The 26,937-nt window shown below is 46.1% G+C and overlaps 2 protein-coding genes across 5 annotated transcripts in view; one reads left to right on the top strand and one right to left on the bottom strand.

Moving 5' to 3' along the window:
- The window catches only part of LOC140494871 (tetraspanin-3-like), a 29,734-nt gene extending 17,894 nt beyond the window's left edge, over window positions 1-11,840 (top strand). The window contains exons 4-7 of the mRNA XM_072594546.1: window positions 469-570; window positions 3,412-3,564; window positions 10,886-10,969; window positions 11,246-11,840. Coding sequence (XP_072450647.1) covers window positions 469-570; window positions 3,412-3,564; window positions 10,886-10,969; window positions 11,246-11,329 — 423 coding nt within the window. The 3' untranslated portion in view covers window positions 11,330-11,840. The remainder of the gene's footprint in view (window positions 1-468; window positions 571-3,411; window positions 3,565-10,885; window positions 10,970-11,245) is intronic.
- Window positions 11,841-17,994: 6,154 nt separating this feature from the next.
- LOC140494498 (uncharacterized) overlaps window positions 17,995-26,937 on the bottom strand; it is a 90,666-nt gene continuing 81,723 nt past the window's right edge. For all 4 annotated transcript variants that reach the window (XM_072593745.1, XM_072593743.1, XM_072593744.1 and 1 more), the window contains exon 15: window positions 17,995-19,600. The gene's annotated coding sequence lies outside the window, so the exon portion shown is untranslated. The remainder of the gene's footprint in view (window positions 19,601-26,937) is intronic.

Here is a 26,937-nt window from a genome sequence, read left to right as displayed (position 1 = left end):
CTAAATTGCCCACAGTGTTCAGCAATGTGTAGGTTAAGTGCATTAGTCAGGGGTCAATGTAGAGTTATAGGATAGGGGAATGGTTCTGGGTGGGATACTCTTTGAAGGGTCAGTGTGGATTTGTTGGACCAAATGGTTCTGTTCCCACACTGTCGGGTTTCAATTTTGATTCGATTTCTAAATTATCGATGAAACGAAATCATCGACCTGCAACATTAACTCTGTTTTTTCTGCACAAGTGCTGTATGACCTGCTGAGTATTTCCAACGTTTTCAGCTTCTGCAGAATTTTGATTTTGTCTTCAAAGAAACTGCATTGATTGTGAAGCACTTCATTCAGCACATGCTGACGTTGTCAAAGACCAACTCCAGCTTGTGTTTAGATTGAGGTCTCATTGTGTCTCTCTCTTTCCCTCTTCCAGAGTAAGTCTCCAGCTGTTTGTTTCTTGTGCTTTTCATTTTTTGCTAGGTAGACACTACTGACCTGGATCATTTTAATGAGATCTTCAAGAACTATACTGGTAACAACTCCACGTTTGAGAGTAGAGCAGTAGACCGGCTACAGCAGCAGGTGAGATTTCAGAGACAAGACTCCTGTCTAGAGTGTACTCGAACCAGAACTGGACATAGGAGTCAGAGTAGGAGAAAGTGAGGACTGCAGATACTGGAGATCCGAGTCGAGAGTGTGGTGCTGGAAAAGCACAGCAGGTCAGGCAGCACCCGAGGAGCAGGAGAATCTATGTTTCGGGCAAGTGCCCTTCATCAGGAATGAGGCTTGTGAGATGAGGGGAAGGCAGCTGATAGTGCGAAAGGTAAATGGAGGTGGGGGGTAATGGTGATAGGTCAGTGAGGAGGGTGGAGCAGATAGGTGTGAAGGAAGATGGACAGGTTGTGAGGGTAGTGCTGAGTTGAAAGGTTGGAATGGGGGGGGGGAGAAATGAGGAAACTGGTGAAATCCACATTTATCCTATGTGGTTGCAGGGATTCAAGGCGGAAGATGAGGCATTCTTCCTCCAGTCGTCAGGTGATGAGGGTTTGGCGATGGAGGTGGCCCAGGACCTGCATGTCCTTGGCAGAGTGGGAGGGGGGAGTAGAGGACGTCTACTTGCAGAGTGCTTCAGAGAACATCTCTGGGACACCTGCACCAACTAATCCCACCGCCCTGTGGCCAAACAATTCAACCCCCCCTCCCACTCTCGACACAGGACCCAGAGTGTTAGTCTGACTATGTCCAGTTACAGTTTTGGTTACGATTTCAATCAGACTCTCTTTATCCAGTTGCTCATTGTGTTTGCCAACTCTCCCTCATCTCTTGCAGCATCAACTATTGTACGGTTCCTGTCTGCAGTCAACACAATCTCCTCCTTTTCTGCCAAGAGTCTCAGCTGGTGCTTCTGACTTCCCTGCCCCCTGCAATCCACATGGATTGAGAAAGATCGTGGGGACAATCTCTATCTCCTCTCGCGTTTTCCAAAAGAACCCCAAGTTCTGTTAACATCGGCCGACCCAGTGTACATTCCAATCAATTCTTCAAGAGTCTGGGGGAAAGCAAATTATTGTCTCTACATAGACTGCAGCTTGCTCCAATCTTGGAATAAACTTGTGGAAGCAACAAACCTAAGTGATTCATGCCGAAAAGTTAAAACTCAAAACAATTGCAGAAAATATTTTAAAAAAAGATTGAACATTTCCAATTTCTCTGCCTCTGCTGCATCTGATCCCAGGATGACCAATCACACCTTAGAAAGTCCCAGATGGTCGTCTCCTTCCAAGGTCACAACTTCCCTTCCCTCATTGTTGACTATGCCCTCCAGTGCGTCTCCTCCACTTCACACACCACCGCCCCTGAACCCCACCCCACTGTCCTCACCTTCCACCCCACAACCTCACATACATTGCATCATCCTCCGCCACCTCCAAACAGACCCCACCACCAGAGAGATATTTCCCTCCCCACCCCTAAGGCGTTCCAGAGAGACTATTCCCTCCGTGACTTCCTCGTCAGGGTCCACGGTCCGCACCCCACACCCTGCTCCTTGCACCTTTCCCTGCCACTGCAGCAAGTGAGAGACCTGCACCCCCTCACCTCCGTCCAAGGCCACAAAAGATCTTTCCATATCCGTCAGAAATTCACCTGCACCTCTCCCAATGTCATCTATTGCATCCGTTGTGGTCTCCTCTACATCGGGGAGACAGGATGCCTTCTTGCGGATCATTTCAGAGAACATCTCTGGGACACCCTCACTCACCAACCACCGCACTGTGGCTGAACACTTCAACTCCCCCTCCCACTCCATCAAAGACATGCAGGCCCTGGGCCGCCTCCACCACCAAACCCATTATCACCCGACGCCTGGACGAAGAACATCTCACATTCCACCTTGGGACCCTGCATCCACATAGGATAAATGTGGATTTCAACAGCTTCCTCATTTCCCCTCCCCCGTTATCCCAGTCCCAAACCTCCAACTTGGCACCGCCCTCTTGACCTTTCCATCACCTTTCCCATTTATCTACTCCATGCCCCCTCTGACCTATAACCTTCTCCCTCTCCTTCATCCACATATTGCTTTCTCAGCTAACCCCACCCACCACCCCTCCCATTTATCTCTCAGCTCCTGACTGAGCCTCATTCTTAATGAAGGTCTTATTCTCAGAAACATTGATTCTCCTGCTCCTTGGATGCTGTCTGACCTACTGCGCTTTTCCAGCGCCACACTTTATCAACTCTGATGCTCCAACATCTGCAGTCCTCACTTTCTCCCATTCAACACGAGTCAGTGTCTGTAGCAGCATATTGATTCCTAGCTCTCTCCTTGTTTACCTCCCCCCTCGATCCCCACTCTCTCAAGAATGCACAACCTTTCAACCCTTTTTTCGTATTTTCTGCAATTGTTTTGAGTTTTAACTTTGTGGCTTTGAGTAACCTTTTGGCTTCCACATTTGTTGCTTCCACAAGTTTATGGCAAGATTGGAGCAAGCTGCAGTCTATGTAGAGACAATAACTTACTTCCCCCCCCAGACTCTTGAAGAATTGATTGGGGTGTACACCGGGTCGGCTGATGTGAAGAGAGCTTGGGTTCTTTTAGAAAATGCAGGAGGAAATAGGTCGTGGGGACCATCTCTATCTCAATCCATGTGCATTAGCGTATTTGTATCTCTAGAGCATCATGTCCTTATGTGCCACCTGAGTCCCACATCTTTCCCTGGGTCTGCCACCTGGCAGCTCTACAGCCCCTCTCCCTGGGTCCGCCCGTGGTCCCCCCCCCCCCCCCCCCAAATCCCTGCATCTGCTGCCCCCCACCCCTGGGCCCCTGCTCCCCCTCTCTGGGGTCTGCTGCCTGGCCTCTGCCAATCTTTTGCAGTCTTTGCTGCGCTGTTAATATGATGACTCTGATTTGCTCAATTCCAGAATCAGTGTTGTGGAGTGAAGAATTACACCGACTGGACTCAGTTTCCGTGGTTCATTCACAGCGGGAATAACAGTGTTCCTATCAGCTGCTGTGCCAGGAATCTTACAATCTGTACCGGGGATATCGAGGAGCCAGAACTGCTTTATACAGAGGTGGGAACATGACATCGGCCAACTTGTGACCAACTAAACTGTGCAGTTTCCTCCACAGGTGTTAATGACTGAATTTCGAACAGTATACATAGGCAGTAGCTCACTCCGCCATCGCCTCACTGGACTGCAGTCCCACACTGCCCAAGTCCTTACTGTGCAGTACATAATTTGCCTTTTTCTACTCTGGTCAGGGATGTTGTTGCTGGACTTGGTGCAAGCTGGGTATGGAACACATTGCACCGAGATGGCGAATAGGAGCAGGAGTAGGCCATTGGCCCCTCAAGCCTGTTCCACCATTCAGTAAGAATTTGGCTTATCTTTTCATGGTCTCAGCTCCACTTACCTGCCCACTCACCATAACCTTTAATCTTTAATTCCTTTTGTTTTCAAAAACCTATCTTTGCCTTAAAAACATTCAACAAGGTAGCCTCAACTGATTCACAGGGTAAAGAAGTCCTTCCTCCCTGCTCCCCCTTATTTTGAGTTTATGCCTCCAAGTTCTAGATTCACCCGCCAGCGGAAACATCCTCCCTGTTTCTATCAGATTCTATCAGAACGTAGGTGGGGAATTCTTGGATTAAGGGGGACAGGACCGTGCCAAGGTATGCAGAAATGAGTTTGGTGGGGCAGGAGCTGGCTGAGACAATGGGTCGGCCGGGGCAGTCAGGTTTGTGGATTTTGGGTAGGAGGTAGAAACGGGTGGTGCGGGGTTTCGAGATTGAGGTTGGAGGCGGTGGATGGGAGATCCCCTGAGGTGATGAGGTTATAGATGGTCTGGGAGATGATGGTTTGGTGGTGGGAGGTGGGGTCATGGTCAAGGGGGCAGTAGGAGGTGGTGTCCGCGAGCTGGCGTTTAGCCTCAGCAATATAAAGATCGGTGCGCCAAACTACTATCGCGCCTCCCTTGTCTGCCGGTTTGATGGTGAGGTTGGGGTTGGAGCGGAGGGAGTGGAAGGCTACATGTTCCGAGGATGAGAGGTTGGAGCGTACACGCCGAATGTGTCTCCGCCCCCGCACCGATCCCTGCCCTCTCGCCGATCTCTGACCCAGCGCCTAGCTCCAGCCCCACACCAGGTCCTAGCTCCCAGCCCTGCCATATTTTCACCATCCCTCCAGAACTACCCCTCTCTGAGGATGAAAGATCAGTCCTCAGCAGAGACCTCACCTTCCTGCCCCTACGCTCCCGGATAAACGAGTTCAACACGCGGCGAGACATCGAATAATTCTTCTGCCGCCTTCGCCTCCGCACCTACTTCTTCAACTAGGATTCTCGCCCACCCTCTGACGACCCCTTCTTCCGCCTCCAACACACCCCATCCACCTGGACACCCCGTGCTGGCCTCTTACCCGCCCTCGATCTCTTCATAGCCAACTGCTGCCGTGACATTAACCGCCTCAACCTCTCCACCCCTCTCGCCCACTCCAACCTCTCATGTGTAGAACGTAGCCTTCCACTCCCTCTGCTCAAGCCCCAACCTCACCATCAAACCGGCAGACGAGGGAGGCGCGGTGGTAGTTTGGCGCACTGAACTTTATATTGCTGAGGCTAAACGCCAGCTCGCGGACACCACCTCCTACTGCCCCCTTGACCATGACCCCACCTCCCACCACCAAACCATCATCTCCCAGACCATCCATAACCTCATCACCTCAGGGGATCTCCCATCCACCGCCTCCAACCTCATAGTCCCACAACCCCACACCACCCGTTTCTACCTCCTGCCCAAAATCCACAAACCTGACTGCCCCGGCCGACCCATTGTCTCAACCTGCTCCTGCGCCACCGAACTCATTTCTGCATACCTCGATGCGGTCCTGTCCCCCTTGGTCCAAGAACGGGACACCACCCACGCCCTCCACCTCCTCCATGATTTTCACTTCCCTGGCCCCCAACGCCTTATCTTCACCGTGGACATCCAGTCCCTATACACCTCCATTCCCCATCACGAAGGTCTTGAAGCCCTCTGCTTCCTTTCCCGCCGAACCAACCAGTACCCTTCCACTGACACTCTCCTTCGACTGACTGAACTGATCCTCACTCTTAACAACTTCTCCTTCGAATCCTCCCACTTCCTCCAAACCAAAGGAGTAGCCATGGGCCCTAGCTATGCCTGCCTCTTCATTGGATATGTGGAACAGTTCATCTTCCGCAGCTACACTGGCACCACCCCCCACCTTTTCCTCCGCTACATTGATGGCTGTATCGGCGCTACCTCGTGCTCCCACGAGGAGGTTGAACAGTTCATCCCCTTTTACTAACAACTTCCACCCCGACCTCAAATTTACCTGGACCGTCTCAGACTCCTCCCTCCCCTTCCTAGACCTCTCCATCTCTATCTCGGATAACCGACTCAACACGGACGTATATTATAAACTGACTGACTCCCACAGCTACCTAGATTACACCTCCTCCCACCCTGCCCCTGGTAAAAACATCATCCCATATTCCCAATTCCTTCGCCTTCACTGCATCTGCTCCCAGGAGGACCAATTCCAATACCGAACAACCCAGATGGCCTCCTTCTTCAAAGACCGCAATTTCCCCTCAGACGTGGTCGACGATGCTCTCCACCGCATCTCCTCCACTTCCCGTTCCTCTGCCCTTGAACCCCACCCCTCCAATCGCCACCAGGACAGAACCCCACTAGTCCTCACCTACCACCCCACCAACCTCCAGATATATCGGATCATCCGTTGTCATTTCTGCCACCTCCAAACGGACCCCACCACTAAGGGTATATTTCCCTCCCCTCCCCTATCAGCGTTCCGGAAAGACCACTCCCTCTGCGACTCCCTTGTCAGATCCACACCCCCCACCAACCCAACCTCCACTCCCGACACCTTCCCCTGCAACCGCAAAAAATGCAAAACTTGCACCCACACCTTCCCTCCTTTCTCTCCCCCCCCCCCCCCCCCCCCTCACTTCCCTCCAAGGCCCCAAGGGATCCTTCAATATCCATCAGAATTCACCTGCACCTCCACACACATCATTTACTGCATCCGCTGCACCCGATGTGGCCTCCTATACATTGGGGAGACAGGCCACCTACTTGCAGAACGTTTCAGAGAACACCTCTGGGACACTCACACCAACCAACCCAACTACCCCGTGGCTGAACACTTTAACTCCCCCTCCCACCCCACCAAGTACATGCAGGTCCTTGGCCGCCTCCATCGCCAGACCATGGCAACACGACGCCTGGAGGAAGAGCGCCTCATCTTCCACCTAGGAACCCTCCAACCATAAGGGATGGATGCAGATTTCTCCAGCTTCCTCATTCCCCCTCCCCCCACCTTGTCTCAGTCCCAGCCCTCGGACTCAGCACCGCCTTCCTAACCTGCAATCTTCTTCCTGACCTCTCTGCCCCCACCCCACTCCGGCCTATCACCCTCACCCTCACCTCCCTCCACCTATCGCATTCCCAACGCCCCTCCCCCAAGTCCCTCCTCCCTACCTTTTATCTTAGCCTGCTTGGCACACTTTCCTCATTCCTGAAGGGCTTATGCCCAAAACGTCGATTCTCCTGTTCCTTTGATGCTGCCTGACCTGCTGCGCTTTTCCAGCAACACATTTTTAAGGTCTGATCCCCAGCATCTGCAGTCCTCACTTTCTCCTAGTAATGATGTACTACCTGTGTTTATAGTTCTGCATACTTATGAAGAGATGTACAGTTGTGATAGGTTGGTACATAAGTGGTAAATGGGAATAATGTGTGTTGGTACTTTGGATATTGAAAATTTTGCAAAATAAATTATAAATCTTAATACTTTAGTAAAGTTTTTTTAAGAACTGTGATTATTGAGGACAGACTCATAATTCATAGTTTAACAGATGATTACTGGGGATAGGGCAACTGCACTTTGCAGAGTTCAAGTGAAACTAAACAGTTCTGAAGATACTTAGAGGACTGCATGTTGCTAAACAGATGTTCCCTGAAAATCCAGGTGAGGAACAGGCAGTGAGTGCAGCTTAACACATGGCTGCACAGTAGGTGCAGGAGGGAGGGCTTCAGATATTTAGACCATTGGGATACCTTCTGGGGAAGGTGGGACCTGTACAAGAAGGATGGGTTGCACCTGAACCGGAGGGGTGCAAATATCCTGGGTGTGAGTTATATATGAGGAAGTGACAGGATGTAATGAATGTTTCAGGAATGTTCTTCATGCAAAGGAACAAAGGGATCGGTTAAAGTGTGTCTGCTTTAACACAAGGAGTGTCAGAAATAAGAGTGATGAACTTAGAGCATGGATCAGTACTTGGGACTATGATGTAATGGCCATAACGAAGATGTGGGTTTCACAGGGGCAGGAATGGTTGCTAGATGTTCTAGGGTTTAGAACATTTAAAAAGAACAGGGAGGATGGAAAAAGAGGAGAGAATGTGCGAATCAGAGAGTGCATCACAGCTACAGGAATGAAGGTTGTTGAGAAAGTTTGGCTACTGAGTCAGTATGGGTGGAAGTTAGGAACAGCAAGGGAGCAGTCACCTCACTGGGGTTTTCCACAGACCCCCTAATAGCTGAAGGGAGTTTGAAGAACTCATAGGCTGGCAGATTTTGGAAAAATGCAGATGTAGCAGGTTGGTTGTTATGGGTGACTTCAACTTTCCTGATATCAACTGGAACCTCCTTAGTGCAGATGGTTTGGATGAAGCAGTTTTTGTCAGGTGTGTTCAGGAGGGTTTCCTTACTCAGTATGTCGACAGGCTGACAAGGGGAGAGGCCATTTTGGATTTGGTGCTCAGCAGTGAGCCAGGACAGGTGTCAGATCTCGCGATGGGAAAATACTTTGGTGACAATGACCACAACTGCCTCACATTTACCTTAGCCTTGGAGAGGGAAAGGAGCAGTTACCAAGGGAAGATATTTAATTGGGGAAAAGGCAATTATGACGCTATCAGACAGGAGTTGGGAAGTATGGATTGGTAGCAATTGTTCCACAGAAAGGGCCGTTTAAGGCACAGTTGCGAGTGAAGCACAAATCCTCTGAGACAGGCGAGTAGGGGTAAGGTTAAGGAGCCTTGGCTGTCGAGAACAGAGGAGCTTCTTGTCAACAGGAAGAAGGCAGCTTACGTAGGCAAGAATCTAGCATAACTTTCGAGGATTACAGGCTTGCTAGAAAGGAGCTCAGCAATGGACTGAGGAGAGCCAGGAGGGGGCACTAAAAAGACTTGCCAGGAAGTATTAGGGAGAACCCAAAGGCATTTTACTCGTATGTGAGGAATAAGAAAATGATCATGGAGAAGGTAGGGCTAGTTAGGGATAGCGTTGGGAACTTGTGCGTGGAGTCTGAGCAGATAGGGGAAGCTTTGCTTTGGTTTTCACTAAGGAAAGGGACCTTGTTGTGAATGAAAACTTTGAGGAGCTGGAAAACAGGCTTGAACAGAACAAGATTGATGAAGTTGATGTGCTGGAAATTTTGGCAAACATTAAGATCATTCCCCAGGTCCTGACCAGATTTATCCAGGTTGCTCTAGGAAGCGAGAAAGGAGGTTGCTAAGCCGCTAGGGAAGATCTTTGCTTCCTCACTTTCCACGGGAGTCGTACCAGAGGATTGGAAGGAGGCAAATGTTCCTGTTTTCAAGAAAGGGGATAGGGAAATCTATGGCAATTACTGACTAGTCAGTCTTATAACTGTGGTCAGCAAGGTTTTGGAAAGAATTCTGAGGGATAGGATTTATTTGGAAAAGCATAATGTGATTAAAGATGGTCAGCATAGCTTTGTGAGGGGCAGGTCATGCCTCACAAATCTTATTGAGTTCTTTGAGGAGGTGATGAGACAGGTCGAGCAGTGGATGTGATGTGTATGGACTTCAGTAAGGCATTTGATAAGGTTCCCCATGGTAGGCTCATTCATAAAGTCAGGAGGTATGGGATACAGGGAGATTTGGCTATCTGAATTCAGAATTGGTTGGCTGACAGAAGGCAGAGAGTGGTTGTAGATGGAAAGTATTCTGCCTGGAGGCCAGTGGTGAGTGGTATCCTGCAGGACTCTGCTGTTTGTAGTTTTTGTAAATGACTTGGATGAAGAGGTTGAGGGGTGAGTTAGTAAATTTGCCGACGACACAAAGGTTGGAGGTGCCGTCGATAACATTGAGGGCTATTAGCAGGCTGCAGCACAACACAGGATGCAGAGCTGGATTGAAAAATGGCAGATGGAGTTCAGCCTGGATAAATACGAAGTGATGAATTTTGGAAGGTTGAACTTGAATGCTCAATATAGGGTTAAAGACAGGATTCTTGGCAGTGTGGAGGAATAGAGGGACCTTGCTGTCCAAATGCATAGATCCCTCAAAAGTTGCCACCCAAGTGGATAGAGTTGTTAAGAAAACATATGGTGTTTGGCTTTCATTAGCAGGGGGATCGAGTTTAAGAGCCGCGAGGTTTTGCTGCAGCTCTACAAGTCCTGGTGAGACCAGACTTAGAATATTGTATCCAGTTCTGGTTGCCCTACTATAGCTTTAGAGAGGGTGCAAAGAAGGTTTACCAGGATGCTGTCTGGACTGGAGGGCTTGTCTTACCAAGAGAGGTTGACTAAGCTTGGACTTTTCTCTCTGAAGAGGAGGAGGAAGAGAGGTGGCCTGATTGAAGTATACAAGGTAATGAGCATGGATAGATTCAATAGCCAGAGACTTTTCCCCAGGGCAGGATTGACTGGCACGAGGGATCATAGTTTTAAGATATTAGGAGGAAGGTATAAAGGAGATGTCAGAGGTAGGTTCTTTACGCAGAGAATTGTGAATGCATGGAATGTGTTGCCAGCAGCGGTGGTGGAAGCAGAGTCATTAGGGACATTTTAAGCAACTGCTGGACATGCACTTGGACAGCAGTGAATTGAAGAGGGCATAGGTTAGGTTATTTTTTACTTAGATTAAGCATAATCTTCGGCACAACATCGTGGGCCGAAGGGCCTGTTCTGTGCTGTACTTTTCTATGTTCTATGAAAACTGGGTCATGCATACAGATTCAGCATTAGTTAATTGAGGTAATTAAAATTGCACATTATTGAGAGGGTATTTGGAAACAGGTTCTACAACAATCAGTGCCACCACACCCCATATGACTCTAACCCAAAAACCACTATTGTCTATATCTCTGAACTTGGAGGCCTAGGTTAAAGTACTGGCTGTTCCAGAGAGGTTTAACGATATGTCTGAACAGGTTGTTTAGAAAATACCCACTATGTTCAGTATCAAGAGTTCTCCATTAACTAATTAAAAGGATGGTGATTGTACTCTTAAGCTGCTACTGAGATAGCTGTGATATTAACAAACCAGGTTTCCATTGCGATGTAACATTAATCTGTGTTTTCTAAATCTAAGGGCTGCCTCTACACCCTCCGTGATGAGCTTCGATGGATATTCCTGTTCACGTTAGCCTGGGTTATTGCTGTGTGCTTTTTACAGGTAATCCTTGGCTAGTTTAGGAGAACAGTAAAGATTGGGCTGCTGTGCAGTAAACCTGGCATGGGTCAGATGGGCTTAATTGCCCACCTCTTTGCTGAAATGGTTGGAAGGTAACCAGAAACAAAATGGAGTGACGCAGGGAGTCTGGGGCTAAACTGGGTGCTGACACGGGGAGTCCGGGATTAATCTTAGTGTTGACCTGATTGGAGTGCCTGTATCAGAATATCTGTTTGAAATGTTTTCATTCATCTATTGAAGGTTTGTTTCTGTTTTCAGAGCCTGGGAGCACTGATCATCTGTCTGCTGACGAACTCTGATCCTACTCAATACCAGCTTTTAAATACTGACAACTTCTCCTAGTACAGGACGGTTGCTGATTGTCTGTCACTAATCCATGCAAATAAAATCAAACAAACCTTTAATATCAAACAGCACCATGCACAAACTTATTTACTAATTGTTTGAGAGAGACAGTGCCACCTCTTCACCCATTGAATTAACCTCTCTAGTTCAACGTTCTACTCCCCCAACCAGTAAGGAAGCCTCCAATCCAGTTACTTCTGTCATCCAGTCACACTCCCATGTTTTGAGACACTACCCTCATCTTCATCACCCACCCCTCCTCCCTATGCTGGAAAGTGACCCCCACTGAAACTGCACAAGAAACGCAGTTTTCAACTAATTCACCTGGGCACCCAGAATTCTGTAATCTGTTTGTCTAAAACTAGAACAAGCTACCTCATGGCACAGTACTTTCACACAAGCTAACAGCTATGACCTGTGGATATTAGGTTGTATCGTCGCTTGGCTTAATGTAACATGTATTTTCATTTCAAACTAAGCAGTGAATAAAAATGTACATTCTAATTGAGATTTGCAGCTCTTGTTGATCATTCATGCTAATTCTCATTGTGTTTAATGGCTTCCATCACTTGGTGTTAGTATTCAGATTTTAGATGCCATTTCCACAATGCCATCTGGAATCTTACAATAATATTCTCCAGCTTCCCAAGTTGGAATAAAAGGTGGAGGATACAGATTTAAGGTACAGTGAATGTGAGGAAGAATTGTTTTGAAAATGTGGTAGGTGATAATGATGTGGAAATCTTATCTTGGGGTAGTGAAAGTGGAAGCAATCAAGGGAAATTAGATATTAGAAGGCAACAAACATAAAAGATAAGGTAGGATAGAGGAATAAGACTGGCTGAATTGCTCCACAGAGAGCAGGTATTAACTTGATGAACCAAATGGTCTCCTGTGCATCATTATGACTCTTAAACACCATCTTTTCTGAATAGATTTTATGCAGACTGAACTTGGTAGAATTCATTTCCACTGTTCTTAGACAGAATAATTGAACTTTTGATGTTGTGGGTGGTGCTGGCAGGGATTGAGTCCAGGTAATTCTGGTCACCGTGAACACAGGAACTACGAAGCATTACAGGAAATGTCAGTCACAATAGTGCTGAGGATTGTTTTGCCAGAGCTACGTCACAAACTGAACCAAAGCCATCTGCAACCCAAGTGTTCTTTGCTCCTGAATCCTCACGGTTACTCCTTCTCCAATCCCATTTTTCTTTTACTTCCTGAAGAGAGTTTATCATTTGGTTTACTTTGTCTCTGATCCTGACTACCTTCAAGTTGAATTTGTACCTTCAGGAGTCAAATTCCAACACAGCAGTTGGTGAATTTCAAATAAATCTAGAATTTAAAAAGCAAACTTAGCAATGAAGACATTCAAAACCTGCCCACTGCACTCATCTTCTTTGGGGATGGATATTTGCCAACTTTACCAAGTCTAGCCAATAAGTGATTTCCAGATCAGCAGTATCATCTTTACCTCTTGCCTGCCCATTTAATAAAATCTAGCACTTGATTTGTATCCAACAGCAAAAGTACAACAAGTGTAAAGCCAGATTTACCATCCAGTACTAACTGGCCAAGATGTCTGTGATGGGCACATCCATCACCATTCATGGGTATGCTCTGTCCCACCCTGAGGACAGACCCAGCAGAATAAAGTTGAAAGGGGATTGGCCTGGGAGTTCTCAACATTGAAGGAACAAAATTTTAGATTTATTTTAGTATGCAAGTCAGGACCAGCAACTTCAGTGCCAAAGCACAAACTAACTAACAATGACATAAGGGTGACTTGATTAAGAAATGAGAGGCACATAATATCACACAGGATAACCTAATTAAAGAATGGGAATGGTTACTGTCACATCAATGCTTCCCCATCACACCCTGCCTTCCTGGTAAACCTTTCAGACATCCTTAACTGTCTCTGGAAGGACAATATCAAGTTTCTGCACTGGAGTACAACTATCAGTCGCCCAAAAATATTTTACTGTGGCCTTTGCCTCCATAATGCCAGTAAGTTGTAACTATTAAAGAAAACTTTTATAAAATGTGCTCATATGAATCTCGAAGAAGCACCTGAACTGTTCAATGTTTACTCCCCACGTGTAATAGATAGCACTGTGCTGGCAAGAATAAGAAATTGTTAGGTAACATGGAAAAATAAATTCTTCAACTACTCTATTTTCACCACCAGTCCTGGAACATTGTGAATGCTGCTGACCTTATGCACTCTCCCTTTCCCCTCTTAAGGTTGAATCTGGTCAAGCTGCATCTCTCTATGTAAAGATCTTACCCCTCACATCTCCTTTGAACTTGCCTTCTCACCTTAAATGCATGCCCCCAGAATGAGACATTTCAACTCTAGGAAAGAGATCACTCTCTCAATTTTATAGATTTCCATCAAGTCTCCCCTCAGCCTCCACCACTCCAGAGAAAACCCAAGTTTTTCTAGCTTCACTTGCTTGGTCATATCCTGTGATCCAGGCAACATCCTGGTAAACCATTTCTGCACCATCTTCAAAGCCTCCACATCCTTCCTGTAATGTTACAACCAGAATTGAAAGCAATATTCCTTAAGTTTGGCCTAACTGAAGTCTAAAGCTGCAACATGACATCCTGACTCTTGTACTCAATTCCCTGAACAATAAAGGTAAGTATCCCATATGCTTTCTCTACCACCCTAACTAATTGCGTAGTCGCTTTCAGGGAGTTACGGACTTGAACGCCATCCTTTCTTCATTGTTAAAATCTCCCATACAGGCAACATCCTGGTGAACATTTTCTATACCAGCCTCCAAAGCATCCACATCCTTCTGGTAGTGTGGTAACCAGAACTGTATGCAATATTCCAAGTGTGGCCTAACTAAAGCCCATCAGAGCTACAGCCTATCCTTATACTCAAACACGTGTTCATCCTACTTAAATCCTGCAGTTTCTATTCTGACTAGCTCGTGGCACTGGTAGTAATACGGAGATAACCACCTTTAAAAGGTCCTACATTTCAACTTTGATACTTGTTCTCTATATTCTCCCTTTAGGACCTCATCCCTTTATTCCATCTATGCCATTAGCATAACCACAACCATTGGCTATATCCTTTCTTGAAAGAGGAAGAACATTTGCTACTTGCCATTCCTACACTGAACTCTCCAGTGGCTAGCCACAACCCAAAAACCTCAGTCAAGGCCCCAGCAGTCTCCTCCTCAATAACCTGGGATACAGCCCATCGGCCCCTGGGGATCTATCCACCTTAATGCTCTTCAAGAGACCTAACACCACACCTTTCTTGATCTCAAAAACCCTAGCATGCCTTGTACTAATCCTATTTTCCACCGAGGTGAATACAGATCCAAAGTACTCACTTAGGATCTGACCTACATCATCTACCTCCAAGCACAAGTTCCCTCCCTTATCTTTGAGTAGTCCTATCTTCTCCCTAGTTAACCTCTTTTTTTTTAAATGTATGTATATATAGAATGCCTTACGATGCTTTGTGACCCTACTTGCCAAGACTATTTCATGGTCCCTTGCTCTCCTAATTCCCAGCTAGAGTTCTTTCCTGGTTTCTTTATATTCCTCACAGACTCTGTCTGATTTTAGCTCACTAAGCCTTACATTTGCTTCTTTTTCCTTTGGATTAAATTCACAACCTCCCTCGTTATCCAAAGGGTGCCTTACCTTGCCATCCCTGTCCTTCCTCCTTACTGGAACGTGCTGGTCCTGAACTCTGATCAGTAGGTCTTTAAACAACTCCCATGTGTCAAATGTGGACTTGCCGGTTAACAGCTGCTCCCAATTAACACTCCCTAGCTCCTGTCTAAATACTGATGTAATTAGCCCTCCCCAATTTATTACCTTCCCACAAGGTCCTGACGTCACGGTTTCCAATATGCTTTCCTATTGTAAGGTCAGTCACCTGGACAGACTCATTAGCCAATACAAAGTCCAGTATGGCCCCTCCTCCAGTTGGGTGGGCCACGTATTGTTTCATGAAGCCCTCTTGGATCTACTTAAACTCTGCCCTGTCTAGGCCTCTTACAGTAAGGGAGTCCCAGTCAATACTGGGGAAGTTAAAGTCACTCACCATGACAACCCTTTGCTATTGCATCTTTCCATAATCTGCCTACATATTTGTTCCTCAGTGTCTTGGTGGCTACATAGTTGGAGAGCTTATTGTATAATCCTATCAGACTGATCATACCCACCTTACTTTTGAGCTCTACCCATATTGCCTCAGCACTTGAGCACTCCCGTATGCCCTCTCGGAGGGTGGATGTGACATTCTCCCTGATTAGTAATGGTACTCCTCCCCCTCTTTTACCTCCCTCTCTATCTCAAGTTCAACAACAAAACTCTGGCATGTTGCACAGCCAGTCCTGTCCCTCCCTCAACCAAGTCTCTGTAATGGCCACAACATCATCGCCCTATGTACTAGAAGCTCATCTGCCTTACCTATACTCTTTGTGTTGAAATAAATGCACTTCAGATCATTAGCACCATTGTGTTCATTTACCTGTCTCTGACTGTCCTTTCTTTCCAGCTTACTGGTTCTGAAATTACCAGCCCCTCAATCCCTCCACTTGTTGACCTGCTACTCTGGTTCCCAGCCCCATGCCTCTCGAGTTTAAACCCTCCCAAGTAAAAGTAGCAGAGCTCTCTGCAATGATATTGGATCCCCTGTCCCTCTTGTACAGGTCACCCCTTCCTAGCAGAGGCCCCAATGATCCAAGAACATGATAGCCCAACCCCTGCCCCAGCTCCTTAGCCATGCATTCATCTCTCATATTTTTATTCCTTGCCTCACTAGCATGTGGCACTATTCATAACCCAGAGATTACTACCCTCTAGGTCCTGCTTTTCTCTCTTCCCTAATTCTCTGTACTCACTCCACAGGACCGATTCCCTCTTTCTACCTCTGTCTGGCTACTCACCCTCCTCCCCTTAAAAATTTCATGCAACTGCTCAGAGACGTCCTCAATCCTGGCAACACCATCCTGGAATCTCAATTGTGGTCACAGGAACTCCTGTCTGTGCCCCTAACTAGCAAGTCTGCTCCTACTATCGCTCACATGGATCTTGCTAGACCCTGCTCTATAGAAGAGCCAGTTGGTGTGCTACAGGCCTGGCTGCTGCTGTTATACTGCTGGAGAGGCTATCCCCTGCAATAGTATCCCAAACAGTACATCTGTTAGAGAGGGGAATAACCACAGGAGGCTCCAGCACTACCTGCTTGTTTTGCCTGGTGGTCACCTATCCACTTGACTGAACCTGTGGTATGACCACCTCCCTGTAACTCATGTCTATCACACTCTCTGCCCCCGTACGCTCCTCAGTGTATACAACTACCACTCCAACCAAACATTGCGGTGTGTGAGAGCACCTTCATGCACACAATGTCATCAGAGACACTCGCCTCCTCCTTGATCTCCCCCCCCCCCCCCCCACATTTGGCAGGAGGAGCACACTATTGCCCTAACTGCCATCTCTGTTCCTTTACACTAAGAAAGATAAAAGAATCTTACCTTGCCTTTACCTTACTCACTGAAGCCCAGTATTCACCTAAGCCCAGACTTAAACAAAGCAGCAGCACTACCACCACACAGCAGCTCCTCTCAAACTATTTTGTTGATAAATTTCCAATTAACTGGCTACCTACAAGCACCTTCTTGGTTACAACAAACTTACTAACAGCCCCTCTCAATCTCTCCCTTTCTCCTCTGTTATTTTGGTAAGAGGAGAGGGAAGGATGGAACCATTGCAGTAACAATGTAATGTAACACAATAATGCAAATCCCAAGTTTTGGTCTTAAACAGGTCTCCAGGGTTTGTGCATCATCAGCTAGTGGAAAGAGGCTTTTCCTGACTCCCTTAGCTAAACATGTCATTATCTACTACACTTCTGGCAAGTGTCCTCAATCTCCTTCAATGAGAACAACCCCAGCATTTCCACTCTAACTTTGTGACTAAAATCTCCCTCCCTACAGCCATTCTGGTAACTCTCCTCTGCACCCTTTCTTCCCTTAAGTGACCAGAACTGGATACAATGCTCCAACAGGGGCCTAACCAGGTGCGTATAAAGATTCGGCAGATGACCTTTTGTTCTCAATGCCTCAATTGACAGAAACCAAGATCTTGTATTCACTGCTTTGCTAACTACTCTCTGTCATATTCAAAGACCAATGTAAACAAACCAACAGTGTGCTCTGTTCCTGTACATTTCTAAGAATGGTGCTGCTAACTCTATATTTGGCTATCCTCATCCTTTCTACCAAAATGCACCTCTCGCTTTTCAGTACTCAGTTTTATCTGCCACTTCGCTGCTAATTCTGCTAAGCCGATGCTGTCTGCCGGCAACAATATGACTGCACTATTCATCCAACCAAAATGCATGGTGTCACATTTCTCGGTGTTGAACTCCGGCTGCCAATTATTCACACGTAAGGATATAAACTTTAATAGTTTGCTGCAAGTAATCTCCATTCCTGACTATTCCCATCCATAATTTGATTCCATTTGCAAATTTAGAAATTGTGCTTCTAATTCCAAAGTCAAAACTTTAGTGTAAATTGTAAACAGTGGTGTTCCCAACACTGGTCCTTGATCTTAAAGTATGAGGTGATTTTATGAGAAGTTTCATGAATAATTACACATGACACATTCATTTTTTTAAAATGATATTATGCAAAAACATAATGCTGATTACAACACACACTACCTACAGGGACTACACAGGACATGGAACAAGACTCCGCACCGTCATCTCAGAAAATCTAACGTGCCCTCTGGAAGACTGCAGGCGCTGCACATTTTTAGACCTATAAGTGATTGACATTCTGTGATTAGTATGACTGTCAATACAGATACCTCCCCCTTTGTACTGGGACCAACACCTGGGCCATGAACTGCAGGGTCACTTTCAGTTGTCTGGTTCCTCCAGGAACACTCACTGATTCATTCACATTGTTCTAGCACTCCGGATTTAGCTTGAAGCTACCATCTCCCAGAGTGGCCACCCTTGGCTGTCCTTTTCAGAAGCATCGTGGAATAGCAAACACTGGAGGCCTCAGTTCAGATCAGGTTCCAATCTAGCAGGGGCTCCAATTTCATATGTAATCTGTGGAGATTTTATACATTCATTCAACCCTGGGGTTCACAGAGATCCCAGGATCAGTGTCCATGGCGGGGCTGAGGGAGGGTGGGAGACTGGGGTCAGAATGCTCCAGATGACCCTGGGATCAAATTTCAGGGAGGGTTGTGGAGGACACCAGTGACCCTTGGTTCTAGCCTTTGGATTACTGTGGTTAGCTAAGGCTGTAAGGTGGACCATGAAATAATGAGCTGTGTTTCTGTCCATCTCTACGGATACAGTGCAACTTCCCTAATCACAAACCCCGCTGTTGCCGAGGATAGACAGATAAATGTAACAAGACAGCAAAGTATTAATTTGTCAAAATCCTTGCATGCAGATGAGTCTCCAGGAATCTCCAGCATTGGTCTGCCGTGAGTGGGGAATTCACACCTGCGATATTCTCTGGTCTGTCAACATCACCTTGATCCTGTGGTATTCCTATACCTTCGGTGAGCAGGAATTGGAGGGCAGACTTTCAGTCAAGTGTAACAATTACGCTGAATTATATGCATGTTGTCATGGTCCATGTGCAATTGTCTACGCCAGTCCTTCCCCCTCAGTCTGTAAATTCATGATGGCTTTCCTCCTCCTCCCTCGGAGGAGGGACAATCTGTGTCTTTACAATACTCTGGATAACTAATGCACACACTCTCCAATCCAGCATCAATCACACAACACTAAATACCTCCTGCATCAGAGGTGGAATCCATTTAACTCTTTGCATTACAGCCTGATGTTTATTTCGGAGGGGACATTTAAAACTCCGGTCAGTGCAGCCTGGTAACCGCCGATGATCAGAAAAAGCTCTTATGGACAATAGCAATAAAGAGTATCTCAGTATCCTTTGGTCTGATCTTGGGTTTGGAATTTCTTCTGTTCCCATGCGAGGCTGAGGTGGAAATGCTCTCTGGTCAAAACAGTTGAGTTTTGATTGTTTAAGGCAATGGCCCTTTCGTTGTGGATGAGAAGCTGGTATTTCAGGAGCACAATGTATGTCAGGATTAACATTGGCAGAGAACACCTGGGTCCAAATATTGTTTGATACCTTCGAATCCAGTCAGCACAAGCTGAGGACTCCATACAGTTTCCAGATTTAAACTCCCAAAGTCCAGAATAATCAGGGAACTTGACACCAAATCCTAGAACACAAATGTACATGTTAGGCTTAACCAGCTTCAGGATCTTGGCACTCCTTTCATCAATGGGTTAATCATTTCTCTCAGGGTGAATTTATATAACAGTTACAGCACAGAAATAGGCCATTCAGCCCAAATCAATCCATGCTAACCCACCAGAAGAGAGCTTCATATTTTACCTGAGAAAAGAAACTTTTCTACCAGAATTATTAGCCATACTCATTATCAGCCCAAGTTGTAGAATCCTTTACAAGTCGTCTCTGTATATAGTGACGTACACCTTCGAAGAACTTCAGAATTTCAAAGACCTCCATTAGATAACTATCAGGTAGTTCATCCCAGACTTTAATCTCTCACATTACATTTGCAAATCACTTTATATTTGTGCCCTCCCAAAAGAGTCAGTGATACAGCACCCTTTGGCCCAAACAGACCCTTCCAATTGTCCACATTTGGTCCATACCCCTCTAAACCTTTCCCATCCAGGTACCTGTCCAAATGTTTTTCAAATGTTGCCATTGTACCTGCCTCAAATCACTTTCTCTGGCAGCCCATCCCATATACACACCACTTGCTGCATGAAGTTGCCCCTCAGGTCCTTTTTAAATCTTTTCCCTCTCATCTTAAAACTATGCCCCCTAGTTTTTGATTCGCCATCCCAAGGGACAAGACTATATGCTTTCATCCCTTCAACACCCTCGTGATTTTATACAACTCAATAAGGTCACCCCTCATTCTCCTACATCCAAGGAATACAGTCCTATCCTGGCCAACCTCTCCCTATTACTCAGGCCTACTGGTCCTGACAACATCCTCAAAAATCTTCTTTGCACTCTTTTCAATCTAACTCTGTCCTTCCTTATAACAGGGTGCCCAAAATTGTACACAATACTCCAATTGCAGCCTCACCAATGACTTAGAGTTACAGACATGTACAGCATGGAAAGAGACCCTTTGGTCCAACTCGTCCATGCCGACCAGATATCCTAACCCAATCTAGTCTGCCCTGCCAGCACCCGACCCATATCCCTCCAAACCCTTCCTATTCACGTACCTATCCAGATGCCTTTTAAATGTTGCAATTATACTAGCTTCCACCACTTCCTCTGGCAGCTCATTCCGCACACACACCACCATCAGAATGAAAAAATTGCCCCTTAGGTCTTTTATATTTTTCCCCACTCAACCTAAACCTATGCCCTCGAGTTCTGGACCCCCCACCCCAGGGAAAAGACTTATCCATGTCCCTCATGATTTTATAAACCTCCACAAGGTTACCTCTCAGCCTCCAATGCTCCAGGTAAAACAGCCCGAGCCTATTCACCTCTCCTTCTAGCTCAAATTCTCCAAACCTGACAACATCCTTTTAAATGTTTTCTGAACCCTTTCAAGTTTCACAACATCCTTCCAATAAGAAGGAGACCAGAACTGCACGCAATATTCCAACAGTGGCCTAACCGATGTCCTGTACAGCTGCAGCATCACCTCCCAATTCCTATATTCAATGCTCTGACCAATAAAGGAAAGCATACCAAATGCCTTGTTCACTATCCTAACTACCTGTGACTGTCTTTATAAGGAGCTATGAACCTGCACTCTAAGGTCCCTTTGTTCAGCAACATCCCTAGGACCTTACCATTAAGGGTATAAGTCCTGCTAAGATTTGCTTTGCCAAAATGCAGCACTTTACATTTATCTAAATTAAACTCCATCTGCCCATTGGCCCATCTGATCAAGATCCTGCTGTAATCTGAGGTAACCTTCTTCGCTGTCCACTACACCTCCAATTTTGGTGTCATCTGTAAACTTACTAACTATATCTCTTATGCTCGCATCCAAATCATTTATATAAATAATGAAAAGTAGAGAACCCAGCACCGATCCTCGTGGCACTCCACTGGTCACAGGCCTCCAGTCTGAAAAACAACCCTTCACCACCACCCTCTGTCTTCTACCTTCGAGCCAACTCTGTATCCAAATGGCTAGTTCTCCCTGTATTCCATGCGATCTAACCTTGCGAACCAGTCTCCCATGGGGAACCTTGCCAAATGCCTTACTGAAGTACACATAGATGACATCCACCGCTCTGCCATCATCAATCCTCTTTGTTACTTCTTCAAAAAACTGAATCAAGTTTGTGAGACATGATTTCCCAGGCACAAAGCAATACTGACTATCCCTAATCTGTCCTTGCCTTTCCAAATACATGTAAATCCTGTTCCTTAGGATTCCATCCAACAAATTGCCTTTCACGACTTCAGGCTCACTGGTCTATAGTTCCCTGGCTTGTCCTTACCACCCTTCTTAAACAATGGCACCACATTTGCCAACCTCCCGTCTTCCGGCACCTCACCTGTGACTATCGATGATACAAATATCTCAGCAAGAGGCCCAGCAATCACTTCTCTAGCTTCCCACAGAGTTCTCGGGGACACCTGATCAGGTCCTGGGGATTTATCCACTTTACCCGTTTCAAGACATCCAGCACTTCTTCCTCTGTAATATGGACATTTTTCAATATGTCACCATCTATTTCCCTACATTTTGTATCTTCCATGTCCTTTTCCACAGTAAACACTGATGCAAAATACTTATTTAATATCTCCCCCATCTCCTTCGTCTCCATACAAAGGCTGCCTTGCTGATCTTTGACGGGCCCTATTCTCTCCCTCGTTACCCTTTTATTTTTAATGTATTTGTAAAAACCCTTTGGATTCTCCTATCTGTCAAAGCTTTCTCATGTTCCCTTTTTGCCCTCCTGATTTCCCTCTTAAGTATACGCCTACTGCCTTTATACTCCAAGGATTCACTCGATCGATCCTGTCTATACCTAACATATGTCCTTTTTTTTCTTCACCAAACCCTCAATTTCTCTCATCATGCAGCTTTCCCTACACCTAGCAGCCTTTCCTTTCACCCTAACAGGAATATACTGTCTCTGGACTCTCTTCTCTCATTTTTGAAGGCTTCCCATTTTCCAGCTGTCCCTTCACCTGCGAAGATCTGCCCCCAGTCAGCTTTTGAAAGTTCTTGCCTGATACCATCAAAATTAGCCTTTCTATTTAGAACTTCAACTTTTAGATCTGATCTATCCTTTTCCATCACTATTTTAAAACTAATAGAATTATGGTCACTGGCCCCAAAATGCTCCCCCACTGACAACTCAGTCACCTGCCCTGCCTTTTTCCCAAGAGTAGGTCAAATTTTACAACTGTAACAATGTCCCAACTCCTATATTCAGTGCCTCAGCCAATGAAGGCCAGCATGCTAAATGCTTCCTTCACCTACTTGTGACACCACTTTCAAAGAACTATGTACTTGTACTCAGAGATCCCTCTGTTCTACAACACTCATCGGGACCTTACCATTTACTGTACAAATACTAGATTGCTTTGCCTTTCTAAAGTGCAACAATTCACACTTATCTGTATTGAACTGCATTTGCCAATTCTCAGGCCACTTCACCACCTGATCAAGATCCCTCTGTAATTTTCGATAACTTTCCTCGCTATCAGCGATACCTCCTAAATCTACATCATTCACAAACTTACTAATCATGCCTTGTTTATTCGCATCATTTATAACAAGGTCAAATAACAAGGTCCCAGCACTGACCCCTGTGGCACACCACTAGTCACAGGCCTCCAGTCCGAGAAACAACCTTCAACCATCACCCTCTGCTTCCTACCATCAAGCCAATTTTGAATCCAATTAGCTAGCTTTCCCTGGATCCTTTGCAACCCAACCTTCAAGACTAGCCTGCTGTACAGGACCTCGTCAAAGGCCTTACTACAGTCCATATAGACAACATCCACTGCCCTACCCTCATCTATCCTTTTGGTTACCTCTTCGAAGAACCCTAAAAGATTTGTCAGACATTACTGCCCATGTACAAATTCATGCTGACTGTCCAAGTGCTGGTCGATCCTGTCCATCAGCATCCTCTCCAACAACTTGTCAGGTTCACTGGCTTAGAACATAGAACATAGAACAATACAGCACAGAACAGGCCCTTCGGCCCACGATGTTGTGCCGAACTTCTATCCTAGATTAAGCACCCATCCATGTACCTATCCAAATGCCGCTTAAAGGTCGCCAATGAATCTGACTCTACCACTCCCTCGGGCAGCGCATTCCATGCCCCCACCACTCTCTGGGTAAAGAACCCACCCCTGACATCTCCCCTATACCTTCCACCCTTCACCTTAAATTTATGTCCCCTTGTAACACTCTGTTGTACCCGGGGAAAAAGTTTCTGACTGTCTACTCTATCTATTCCTCTGATCATCTTATAAACCTCTATCAAGTCACCCCTCATCCTTCGCCGTTCCAACGAGAAAAGGCCGAGAACGCTCAACCTATCCTCGTACGACCTACTCTCCATTCCAGGCAACATCCTGGTAGATCTTCTCTGCACCCTCTCCAAAGCTTCCACATCTTTCCTAAAGTGAGGCGACCAGAACTGCACACAGTACTCCATATGTGGCCTAACCAAAGTCCTGTACAGCTGCAACATCACCTCACGACTCTTGAATTCAATCCCTCTGCTAATGAACGATAATACTCCATAGGCCTTCTTACAAACTCTGTCCACCTGAGTGGCAACCTTCAAAGATCTATGTACATAGACCCCAAGATCCCTCTGTTCCTCCACCTGACCAAGAACCCGACCATTAACCCTGTATTCCGCATTCTTATTTGTTCTTCCAAAATGGACAACCTCACACTTGGCAGGGTTGAACTCCATCTGCCACTCCTCAGCCCAGCTCTGCATCATATCTAAGTCCCTCTGCAGCCGACAACAGCCCTCCTCACTGTCCACAACTCCACCTATCTTTGTATCATCTGCAAATTTACTGACCCACCCTTTGACTCCCTCCTCTAAGTCATTAATAAAAATTACAAACAGCAGAGGACCCAGAACTGATCCCTGCGGAACTCCACTTGTAACTGGACTCCATGCTGAATATTTACCATCTACCACCACTCTCTGACTTCGACCGGCTTGTAGTTACCTGGCTTGTCTTTGTTACTTTTCTTAAATAATGGAACAACATAAGCCACCCTAGTCTTCCAGAACTTCACCAGTGGCTAAAGATGAAGTAAAATCTCTGCAAGGCCCTCTGCAATTTCTTCCCTCACCTCCCACAATGTCTGGAGGATGGACTTGATCAGGCCCTGGGGATTTATCCACTGTAATGCACTTTAAGGCTGCAAATGCCTCTTCTCTGGTAATATGTATGCAGTCCAAAACATTCCCACTTGCTACCCTTATTTTCTTAGCATCCACGATTCTCTCCTCAATGAACACAGAGGAGAAATATTCATTAAAAAAAGAACTCCCCTATCTCCCATGGCTCCACACAGACAACCATGCTGATAGTGAGTTTTGAGAAGATTTGTAGCTCAGGTTGTGGTTCTGGATGTAGGTTTGCTCGCGGAGCTGGGAGGTTCATTTCCAGACGTTTTGTCACCATAGCAGGTAACATCATCAGTGAGCCTCCAGATGAAGCACTGTGGTAAGGTCTGCTTTGTATTTGTGTGTTTAGGTTTCCTTGGGTCGGTGACATCATTTCCTGTTATTTTTTGCAGGGAGTGGTAAATGGGATTCAAATCAAGGTGTTCGTTGATAGAGTTCCAGTTGGAATGCCGTGTTTCTAGGAATTCTTGCGCGTCTCTGTTTGGCTTGTCCTAGGATAGATGTGTTGTCCCAGTTGAAGTGGTGTCCTTCCTCATCCGTATGAAAGGATACTAGTGAGAGAGGGTCATGTCTTTTTGTGGATAGTTGATGTACACATATCCTGCTGGCTAGTTTTCTGGCTGTTTGTCCAATGTAGTGTTTGTTACAGTTCTTGGGACAACACATCCATCCTAGGACAAGCCAAACAGAGCCACGTGCAAGAATTCCTAGAAGCGTGGCATTCTAACCAGAACTCTATTAATAAACACATTAACTTCAATCCCATTTGACCACCCCGCTGAGAAAAACAGGAAATGACATCACCACAGGAAATGTCGTCACCGACCCAAGGAAACCTAAACACACAAATAAAAAGCAGGCCATACCACTAGTGCTTCATTCGGAGGCTCACTGATGTTACCCAGTGTGATGATAAAATATCTGAAACCAAACCTTCCAGGTCAGCAAGCAAACCTATATCCAGAACCATGCTGATCTTTAAGGGGACATACTCTCTCCCTAGCCACTCTTTCACTGTCTCAATTGAGCAGCAACGGTTTGTCCCTATCCAATGTCCAGACCCATCACGATTTTGAAAACGTCTATCGGATTTCCTGTTAGTTTTCTCTCTCCAAGTCAAATAGTTCCAATGTCATTGATCGATCTTCATAACTGAAGTCTTTCTTCCCTGGATCTATCTTTGTAAACCTCTTCTGCACTCTCTCCAAAGTGTTCACCTCCTTCCTCAATATCTGAGGGGAGGTCTAATAGGCATCTAGAGTTAAGTTCAGCATCAACTCCTTGCCCTTGTACTCTATGCCCCTATTAATAAAGCCCAGGACACTACATGCTTTATTAACCATCTTCTATGATCTACACAGACATTCACTCAGATCCCTCTGCTCATGCACTTGATTGTATTTTAGCCCCTGTTTTAAATTAGCTGTCCATGTTCTTCCTCACCCTTCTCTGCTTTGAACTTCACCTGCCACCAATACACCACTGTCAACTAGAATCAGAGAATCCCTACAATGTGGAAAGAGGCCATTTGGCCCATAGTCTGCACCGAACCCCCAGACCAAGCCCCCCAACCCACCCTGTTCTCATAGCCCTGCACTTACAGTGGCTAATCCACCTAAGTTAAACTTCGCTAGACACTATGGAGCAATTTAGCACAACCAATTCACCTAACCTGCACATAGAGTCAGAGATGTACAGCATGGAAACAGACCCTTCGGTCCAACCCGCCCATGCTGAGCAGATATCCCAATCCAATCTAGTCCCACCTGGCAGCACCCAGCCCATATTCCTCCAAACCCTTCCTGACTGGGAGGAAACTGGAGCACCTGAAGCATACCCAGGCAGACACAAGGAGAATACGTAAACTCCACAGACAGGCGACCAAGGCTGGAAGTGAAGCCAGATCCCTGGTGCTGTGAGGCTGCAGTGCTAACCACCGAGCCATTATGCCACCTTTGTCTATGTTGTGTTGAAGTTCTACACTGTCCTTGTACCAGCATGCTTTCAAATTCTGTATCATGCTCAATGCTGAAGTTGATCCCTGCACACCAAAATTGAGATCATTAATATGCACCAGGAAAAGCAAAGATCTCAACACCATTCTCTTGGTGAATTCTACTACAAACCTTTCTCCAGCCCA

This window comes from Chiloscyllium punctatum, chromosome 24 (genome assembly GCF_047496795.1).
Source record: "Chiloscyllium punctatum isolate Juve2018m chromosome 24, sChiPun1.3, whole genome shotgun sequence".
Classification (NCBI taxonomy): Eukaryota; Metazoa; Chordata; class Chondrichthyes; order Orectolobiformes; family Hemiscylliidae; genus Chiloscyllium; species Chiloscyllium punctatum.
Note: the sequence above shows the minus strand (reverse complement) of the source record. Positions and strands in the feature narration are given on the sequence as shown.